At 43.7% G+C, this 10,644-nt stretch overlaps 1 protein-coding gene across 2 annotated transcripts in view; it reads right to left on the bottom strand.

The window, feature by feature from the left end:
• Positions 1 to 10,644, bottom strand: part of ZMYM4 (zinc finger MYM-type containing 4) — a 209,673-nt gene that overhangs the window by 177,983 nt on the left and 21,046 nt on the right. For both annotated transcript variants that reach the window (XM_082244488.1, XM_082244487.1), the window contains exon 2: positions 5,998 to 6,468. In XM_082244488.1, the coding sequence (XP_082100614.1) occupies positions 5,998 to 6,460 (463 nt within the window). In that variant the 5' untranslated portion in view covers positions 6,461 to 6,468. The remainder of the gene's footprint in view (positions 1 to 5,997; positions 6,469 to 10,644) is intronic.

Here is a 10,644-nt window from a genome sequence, read left to right as displayed (position 1 = left end):
CCCTCCCTCCTGTTGAGTGCCACCACAGCAAAGGGCCTTGTAGTTACTAATGGAACACATGTGCAGCGATTACTGCAGTTATCCACTAACACTTCCTCCAGCTCCAAAACCAAAAGTCCATTACTCAGTACAGACTTGGAGCTAGGTAAGACTCTGCATAAGTTTGTGTGGCTGCAATGCTTTACAGACTCGTATGCAAAAATAAATAAAAATACATATACCCCAGTCTGCAAACATAGTTGCACTTTCTCTCTCTGCAGAGGCAGGGATGGCCGCTGTCACCCCTTTTGTTTGCACTGGCGGTGGAGCCCCTTGCTGCAGAAGTCAGACCAAGATCTCACGATTCAGGGGTTTGTGCGGGGATTGGGGGGGGGGGGGAGGAGAAAATTGCCCTATATGCAGACGATGCCCCTCCTTTTTTTGGGTGATATGGATACTTCCCTTGCAAACTTAATGGCCTTGATTCACCGGTTCGGATCCTTCTCGGGCTTTCAGATCAACTGGGATAAAATCGGTGCTACTCCCGTTGGATCACCTGGGACAGCCATTGCCACAGGTGGCGTCCCAGATCGTGGTGGTGGACCAGTTTAAATTAGGGATGCCCGAAATGAAATTCTTGGCCGAAGCCAAAGCCGAATAATAATGAAATGCTTGGCCGAAGGCCGAATACCGAACGCGGTGTTTCGCATTTTTTCCATTTATTTTGCCAATTTTTTGTCCTCTCTCTTGTCCTCTCGTGTCTCTCTCTCTCGTCCTCATGTCTCTCTCTCTCTCTTGTCCTCTCATGTCTCTCTCTCTCTCTTGTCCTCTCATGTCTCTCTCCCTAAATGTTACTGTAGGGAATGGGATTCAGTGCACACTGCAGCCTTGTACCATAGGGTTAATGTTAGTGACATTGTAGGGATTGGGAAGGATGCTGGGAATGGAAATCAGGAAGCATGCAGGCAGCCTTGTAAATTTTAATTGCAGATACAGGGCACTGGGAAGGTCAGGGTTAATATGGTAACATCAATTACTCAGTGACAGTCAGTCAGTGTCAGTGTGGACTCGATCAGATTATACAGTCTCTCATAGTGGTGGTAGTAGTAGCCTGGAAAGGAGCACAGCCGCATACATACATTACTCACTCGTGCACTGCAGCCCGCCCACACATTCAGTGAGTCTTACTCTCCTCCCTAGTTTTTTCAATGGCACATTCAGGAAGCCAATCACGCCGTGAGTAGCGGCACAGCGGAACCAATCAGGTGTGCAGGCACGCGTGATTGGTTCGCTGTGCAGCTAATCACGGGCGTGATTGGCTTCCTGAATGTGCCATTGAAAAAACTAGGGAGGAGAGTAAGACTCACTGAATGTGTGGGGCGGGCTGCAGTGCACGAGTGAGTAATGTATGTATGCTCACCGCTGAAGTGTCCCGGCTTCCCCTGCCTAACACGGAAGTCTGTGAGTCCTCCTGTCCTCCTCCGAGTCCCTTCCCCCTGCCTATGTAAATATTGTGACCTCGGCGATATGAATATCGCCTACGGCGACAGAACGATAGTCGATATCATATCGACTATCGTTCAGCCCTATTGTTCGGCACAAAATTATTCGGCCTTTTGACTTATTTGGCCGAACACCGAAAGTGCTATTTTTTCTATTTTCGGCCGAATAATGTTCGGCCGCCGAACATTCGGTGCATCCCTAGTTTAAATATCTAGGTATAATCATACACCCTAACCTAGCCAACTACGTCAAACTTAATGTTTTGCCGCTATTGTGGAAATTTAAGGATCAAATGGCCAGCTGGATCAAGTTGTCTCTTTCGGTAGTAGGAAGGTGCAATTTGATGAAAATGATCTGGAGCCCACAGCTACTCTATGTACTGCACAATACCCCCCTTTGGATACCTATATATACACCATATTCAAACAATTTAACATGGTATTCCGTGCATTAATATGGAAACACCAGACTCCTCGGATTCGATTGGAAACCCTCCAGGAGGCCAAGGACTTTGGTGGCCTGGCGGTTCCTAACCCATACTACTATTACTTGGCGGCCCAATTGCAGCATCTCAAGGGTTGGTCTGGGGGATCAGATGCTGACTCGACTCGGACACTCGTTGCCTCGGTGCTGCCAGTTGGCGACCTTCTGGAAGCATTGGAGGCGGGGGACTTGGGAGCTTCTCCTCTGTACCCCACGCTAAGGCTGATAGACAGAATATGGTGTAGGACCAAGCAACATTTTGGCTACGGTGGATTCTCTAGACATTCCCGTATACTGAATAACGCTCATTGCCCTGAACTAGCTAAATTGCAGAATTTTGTGGAGTGGGAGAGTTATGGGGTGAGACTCATCATGCAGTTATATAGGGGATGTGTACTAAAGGACTTTCAGACTCTTCAGATGGAATATGGACTCCCAAATTCGTACTTCTATCAATAACTACAATTACGGCATGCTCTGGCGGCCCAGGCCAGGGATTCAGCTTGGGGTCTCTGCAAGCCCACTCTACTGACCCGTGTGATGGAGTCGGAGTTTAACCCTCCTCTTGTGTTAGGGTCAAAACTGACCCGTTTTCAGGTTTTGAACGTCTATAAGTATCACATAAATTTGTTTATTGCATCAAGATTTTTTTACTTTGTCAGGAGCCTCTATTTAAACAATGCATAGAAAAATAATCCTTTTCACTAAATTATAAAATACTGTGGTGAAAATTAAGACGTTCATGGTGTTAGGGTCAATTCTGACCCAGTTATAATATTGGATTTTAGGACACTAATAAGTTCCAAAACTGAAATCATAAACACTCTCTCTGCTTAGTAACAGTGACAGCCAATCCCCTCTCAACCCTGTGAGCTGTAGTTAGGGAGGGGCCTATCTCTTTTCCTGCTTGTCTGCTTCTCTAAATAAAGTGAAGAAACATAGGACCAATACATTTCAGAGTTGCTGACTTTATTTTACCATTTTTTAAATTTGACAATGAGAGGTATGCTATCAAAAGAAAGGTCTAGGGGTCACACGAAAAATATTAAAACCAATCTTTTCAAGGATAAAGAAGCCTAACAAGGTAACCAAGAGGTAAGAAACAAATTTGATGATAATTATTCAGAGGGTATTTTATGGCTGATTTAAAACACGGGTCAAAACTGACCCTAACATCATGGATAGTAACGGAATTCTAACATAAGAGGAGGGTTAAAAGGGGGCAGATTTCGTCCCTGTATTCCAGCTTTATGACCCAGATCTCCCGAGCTATGACTTTAAGTGTAGGGATGGGTGGACTGAGGATTTGGGCGCTATTTCTTCTGAGGAGTGGACGGGCATCCTTAACCACTTAAGCCCCGGAAGATTTTACCCCCATTCCGACCAGGGGGTATTTTGCGATTCGGCACTGCGTGACTTTAACGGAGAATTGCGCGGTCGTGCGACGCTGTACCTAAACGAATTTGGCGTCCTTTTTTTCCCACAAACAGAGCTTTCTTTTGGCGGTATTTGATCACCTGTGCGATTTTTTGATCACGCGCTATAAACAAAAAAAGAGCGTCCATTTTGCAAAAATAGCAATATTTTTCCCTTTTTTTTATATGAAATTCCCCCCAAAAAAAAAGTAAAAATCAAAATTTTTTAAAATTTTCGGCCAATTTGTTTTATGCTACCTATGTTTGGTAAAAAAAAAAAAAAAAAAATCGCAAAAAGCGTATTTTGATTGGTTTGCGCAAAAGTTATTGTGTTTACTAACTAAGGGAAAGATTTTTGTCATTTTTGTTGTTTTTTTTTTTAACGCGTAATGGCGGCGATCTGCGATTTTTTTTGCGGTACTGCGACATTGCGGCGGACAGATCGGACCCTTGACTGACATTTTTGACACTTTTGGGGTTACCAGTGACATTTCTACAGTAATCAGTGCTATATATATGCACTGTTACTGTAAAAATACACTGGTAGTGAAGGGGTTAACTTTATTTGAGAGGGAGGGGCTGTGTGTGTCCCTAGGGGCGTGATTCTAACTGTGATTGGCTGGGGCTTCAGCTGTATGCAGACTGATCAACGGATCTACATAGTAGATCCAGATGATCAGCTCTCATACAGCGAGGAGAATGACAGGCAGCTTGTTTACACAAGCTGCCTGACATTCTCCCTCTCCCCCGCCGATCGCAGAGTGGCCGGCGGACATCGGGTCCGCCGGTCACACGCGCGGGGGGGGGGTCCGTGACCACTCGGGAGCGGGAGCGCGCCTCCGGGGGCGCGCGCTCGCTCCCTAGACCCTCACAAGCTAGTGACGTAGCCCTACGTCACTTTGCCTGTGAGGGGCTGACCGCCGACGTAGATAGTCGTGCGGCGGTCGGCAAGTGGTTAATAATGTTCTCAAGGTATCCCTGTCCTCACAGAAGCTTACACAATTATTTATCCTTCATCGCACTTATCGTATCCCTGAATGGTTGCATAAGTGGCATAGGAGAGATTCCCTTCTGTGCCCTCGTAAAATTCACACAGGAACTTTGCTCCATATGCTGTGGCATTGCCCCAAACTACACCGTTACTGGACGGCAGTGATGCAATCCATCAATTCTATTTGGCAGTTGACTTTACCCATGGACCCGAAGCTATGCCTTCTGGGTTGGCTGGATGAATAACTTTATTCCCCCGGTTGTACACACTGCCATCCTTCGGTTACTGTTCCTTGCTAGGAAGCTCTTGGCGAAGAAATGGATTTCACCGGTTGCCCCAACACATGCAGAATGGGTGGCTGAGGTGAACATGATCTTAGGTAGGGAGAATCTCACCTATAAAAACAGAGCCAGTGTATTGAAATTTGAATGTATCTGGGCACCATGGCTTGATGTTCCTGGGCTTGCTTCTCTGCAACTGGTTACTAACAGGATTATGGGAGGGATGACAACTACTGCTTAGGGATGCAGTTTTGAGCATTGAGGTGCTGGCCGAGGGTGTGGGAGGGGGCGGGAGGTATGGAGACTATAGTATTTTCTGCGGTGAGGTTTCACGGATGATCGTATGGGGGCAGTTCACTTTCAGCTTAGGGGCTTCTCTGTCTTGCTCGGTTCTTTTCTTTCTTCTTTGTACTCCTTTTTTTTCCGTTCTATTGGGTTCAGAGCTCTGTTCCCATATGAACTTTGTCCCCATACGGGGGGGGGGGGGGGGGGGTATTAATAACTTGTTCAGGTGCTCCTTGCCCCCGCTGTCATCCCCTGGGCAGATTCTGTCCTATACATTCTAGTACAAGTACACATTAATTATGCGGGTGGGGGCTTGTGGGACTCGGATTAGCCAGATATGTGCATCATGCTATACTGTGTCATAGATTACTTAGACATCCATTTGTTACGATGTAAGCAATACTCTGAACAATTTGTTTAGAATGGTAGTGTTACTTTGGAAGATATATAAGGGGTGATGTTTAGGCTCATTGTTATGATGTACTGGCTTTGTTCCATATTGTTGGGAGTTTTTAGTGCTATTTCTTTTATTGTTTGTTTCTGTTTTCTTTGAATGTTTATGGTTTGTCTTACGAAAACTTTTTCAATAAAAATTATCTGATTTAAAAAAAAAAAAAAAAAAAAAAAACACAGTTGCACTTATTTTTTATTTTTTGCAAAGGTGGACAGACGTTAACCCTTTTGCTGCCAGAGCCGTTTTTGGGGTATTTTAACACTCTTAAATATAATTTTAGGTGTGAAGAGAGATCGTAACAGTGGTAGCTCCAATTTTTGAATGTCACGCTATATCAGCACGACGTTCAGGAAACAAAATTTTAGTAACAAATACACTAAAAAGGGTAATATTAGGGCACATAAACGTAATAAATTACCTAACTTTTTGTAAAATATAAAATGATGAGGGTGTGCCAAGTAAATAGGCGTGAATGAGGCCTAACAAATTTTTTGGCCAGGATTAAACAACCCCTGGTTCTTTAGTTCACATACTGTCCCCGTTACAATACTTTATAAAATGGTTTACTAGATTTCTGTACATTTATAAAAACAGAGTATAACTTACCTTGCTTAGTGTTAAAACTTCCTCTTAATCTAGGCTCTGGTTCTCTGGAAAGTGTGTCCTGAAATCGTTCACGGCCTGTTTCCTTAGTTGAGTACGCGTCCTCCGTTTCTCTGTCTCTAGACAATTTGAAGTCCGTTCTGATTGATTGTAGCATGGACTGCTTATTAAGCTGAGGAATGAATTCTGTAAGTCTCTGTAGGTTGCTGATATGTATTTCCCTTTGTTCAATAGGAATTCTCCCTTCTTCCATACTCCCTTGGGAGTATAAACCAGAAGAACTGTATCCCTTCAACAAGTTATTTTGCTCTTCATCAGCATCAGGAAATGGAACTTTTGTTAGCACCTCTGAGTTCAGAAAATAGTTTTCATCTAGTAGCGATTCGTCTGGTACTCTTGGAGGCTGCGGACTGTTTGTGCTATCTATGGTCTCAGGTTCCAAGCTTTTACTAAAATTGCCATCCATACTTCTGTCTGTACGAAAAAAAAAAAGAAAAAAAAAAAACATTTTAGTTATACTTGAATATTTTACACTACATGTTCCATCATTACAGAAAATTGCATTGCCACTCATCCAGCAAATCTGCATGTACAGTAGTTCTGTGGAGTAGAATGGAGTAGCGTGAATGTTTAGGATATTTTCTATTCTGAACAAATGTTTTTATTATTGGGAATTGTAAAATACCGCATCATGGCCACTAGATGGTGCTCAGTAGCATATGAAATAAATTTATGTCTTTGTAGCAAGAGATACAATGTAAACAATTCTAGAGAACACTAGAGAGATTTAAAGTGGTAGCATACTCATTTTGTTGACTTACCTACAGGTAAGCCTATAATAAGGCTTATCTGTAGGTACAATTACTATCTCCTAAACCTGCACGGTTTAGGAGATATTTGCACTGAATGCAGCCGCTGACGCTAGCGGCGCATGCGCTCTGAAGGTCCGACGGACCTTAAGAGTTCCTTGCCGGGAACTTGCCGGAAAGTTAACCCCCCGCGCGCATGCGCGAGAGTGACGTCATCGTGGTTCCGGCCACTCACAGCGCCGGAGCTGCCGAACGCGGAAGAGACACAGAGGGATCATGTCAGCTCCCACAGCGGTGTCCGGGGGTCCGTGTCGGGGCTTCGTTTTAAGGCAAGCATTTCATAATGAGCAAGTATAAGATGCATACTAGCTCTTTATGCTTTTGTCTTGCAGGGTTATTCCCCCCCCCCCCAGTATACAACTGCTTTAACAAATATCTATAACCAATTATCTGCCAATTCCCTCTAGTGTCCTCTAGAGTGGTTCCATTGAATCTAGTTACAAAAACGTGTATTTCCAATATTTTACAGCTCCATCTTGTGGCCCTAATGTGGTATTTTGCCCATGCTCATAATAAAATAATTTTTTCAAAAGAGAAAATATCCTAATTCACACAGAACAAAGTGTGTATGCAGAGTCAGTGTAAAAAAAAAGTCTTAAATAGTAAACTAGTTTTTGTTACATCTTTTTATCTTTTTTTTTTTACTCAAATGTTTTTAAATACTTGTTAAATAAAAATTGGAATTAAAAGCAACATTTCTCTTACAATACTTAAAGCAGACCCATCAGCCATATTAAAACATTTAAAAATTTCAAAACATGCCACTAAGAGTACCCCTTATGGGAAGGACATAGGGACAGCAGGTTGAAGAAAAAAAAATGTCCATGAAGTTCAGCCAATAGACTTGTGTTATGGTTAACATTTAAAATGTACATTCAGAAAAAAAAAAAAAAAAAAACCATGTACAAGCTTTATCCTTAACTACTTGCCAACCAGCCACCATAGTTTTACAGTGGCAGGTCAGCTCTGTCCCGCGAAACCATGTACCACTACATCGGTTTGCGGGACCGCTAGCTTGGGGGGGGGGGGCGCATGCCCATTCGCCACAGGGGAAGCTAATTAGAGTGTCCGGCGGCCGTAATTGCCGCCGGGCACCCGCCATTGCTCTGCGTGCAGACAGAACGGCGGCCTGCCGTTGTAAACACGGCAGACCTCTGTTCTGTCAGTTATGACCTCTTATTTAGGAACACAGGTCTCTGTGTTCATGCAGCAAGCCCCCCCCCCCAGTTAGAAAGCACCCCCTAGGGACAAATGTAACCCTTTGATCACCCCTGGTGTTAACCCCTTCCCTGCCAGTGTCATTAGTACAGTAACAATGCATATTTTTAGCACTGATTACTGTAGTAATGTCACTGGTCGCCCTCAAAAAATTGCAGTTAGGTGTCCGATCTGTCCACTGAAAAGGTCGCAGTCCCACAAAAGAAAAAAAAAAAAAAAAAAAAAAACTGTTCACCGCTATTACTATTATAAAAATGAATATAAAAAAAATGACAAATCTTTCCCCTAGTTTGTAGACGCGATAGCTTTTGTGCAAACCAATCAATATACACTTCTTGAGATTTTTTTACCAAAAAAAATGTAGCAGAATATAAATTGGCCTAAAATGATAAAAAAATTGTATTTTTATTGAGAATGTTATTTAGCAGAATGTGAGAAATATGGTTTTATTTTTTTTTTTTTTCAGAATTGGCACTTTTTTGTTTATAGCGCAAAAAAATAAAAATCACAGGTGAAATCTCTATTTGTGGGGGGGCATTTTATTAGAGTACAAAGTCGCACTACCGCGCAATTGTGAGTTAAAGTAACGCAGTGCCATATTGCAAAAAAATGGCCTGGTCATCAAGGGGGTTAATCCTTCCAGTCCAGAAGTTGTTAAAGAGGATGTCCAGCCCCCTCCCATGAAAAATGCAGTCAGCAGCTAAAAATACTGTAGCTGCTGACTAATATTAGGACACTTACCTGTCCTGGAATCCAGCGACGTCAGCACCCCAGCCAATGTTTCCATCGGCTCTTGGGCACTGCCGCCTTCATTGCCTGTAAGGGAAACCTGCAGTGAAGCCTTGCTGCTTCACAGTCGATTCCCTACTGCGCATGCGCAAAGCACTTTGTGACTGGTCCGGTGGCGGAGGAGGGGGGCTGAACTTCCGCAGGACCTCGACACAAGCCAGATCTCCTGGAAGTGGGGACGGGTAACTGTCAAAAACAGCTTAAGTACAGATTTAAAAACAACAAACAACCTTCAGTATATGCAGTGCAGCACACGTAGTCCTGGCAAGGAAAAGATTTTATGGGATTCTAAAGGCAGATTTTTTACCTTGCTGTATAGGGGGAACTCTATATTATAATTTGGGGCACTCCTAAAACAGGAGGAGCAAGAAGCTCTGACAGGGCACCCCAGAAGAGGAATTACGAGTACTGATACTTTTTCTCAAGTACTCCCCGATATCAATTACTTAGTTTTTTTTTTTTTTTTTTTTTTTTAGACAAATGAAAAATTATTACCATTTCTTTAGAATTATGAACAGTTCTTCTGTAGCTTTGGCTTTAGCTTGACTTTAAAGCCGCAGATCAGTGCGATTTGGACCTCTGATTTATTTGCGGCTTGCGACTTCATTTGACAGAACTCAATGCAAGTGAATGGAATTGCATTCAATGGCATTGGAGTTGATTGATAATAAATGGCTTCAGCCACTATGAGTGAAAGAAAAGTTTGTGTATTATTCATATTCTCTGAAAAATGGCCAAGAAATCATACATTCTGCCAGGGTATGTAAACCTATGTCTGCTATTAGATAGGGATAAACCGAATATTCGGCGGCCGAACATAGAGAAAATAGCACTTTCGGTGTTCGGCCGAATAAGTTAAAAGGCCGAATAATTTTGAGCCGAACAATGTCAGCTTCCGCCCTGACCGCTCACCTTCCTCATTGCGGCTCGCGGCTCCCTTCTCACACGCCGCCGGTGTCCTGTCCGGCCGCGAGTAGGGGGTGTGACGTCACGCGCGCATCCCGCCCCCTGCTCCTGACTGCGGCTCCTTCACACTAGGTCCACGCCCCGCCCCCCTGTTCTGTAATGATCCTCTGCTATGATCTCTGTAATGATCCTCTGCTATGATCTCTGAAATGATCCTATGTAGTGATCCTCTTCTATGATCTCTGTAATGATCCTCTGTAGTGATCTGCTATGGTCCTCTATTATGATCTATGTAATTGTCCTCTGCTATGATCCTCTGTAATAATCCTCTGCCATTATCTCTGTAGTGATCCTCTGTAGTGATCTGCTGTGGTCCTCTATTATGATCTATGTAAATGTCCTCTGCAGTAACCCTCTGCTATAATGTATGTAATGATCCTCTGTAGCTTCCGCCCTGACCGCTCACCTTCCTCATTGCGGCTCGCGGCTCCCTTCTCACACGCCGCCGGTGTCCTGTCCGGCCGCGAGTAGGGGGTGTGACGTCACGCGCGCGTCCCGCCCCCTGCTCCTGAAACACCGCGTTCGGCCTTCGGCCAAGCATTTCATTATTATTCGGCTTCAGCCAAGAATTTCATTTCGGTGCATCCCTACTATTAGAGTACATTAGATATTTTGTTCCCTCACCATATAGCTACAAATTCTGGATGGACCCTCTTGCACACTGCTACACCCTTTCCAGCAAACTATGCAATGAAAGACAGGGATATTTAGTCTGCATATAAAGCATCCAGAATTTGTAGTGTTACTATGTGGTCACACCCCTTTATAACCTGATGGGTTAAATACATGTACTGTACAAGCTATTGGG

Source organism: Pelophylax lessonae (genome assembly GCF_965119305.1).
Source record: "Pelophylax lessonae genome assembly, chromosome: 2".
NCBI classification, from domain to species: Eukaryota; Metazoa; Chordata; class Amphibia; order Anura; family Ranidae; genus Pelophylax; species Pelophylax lessonae.
This window is presented reverse-complemented; position numbering and strand designations above follow the sequence as displayed.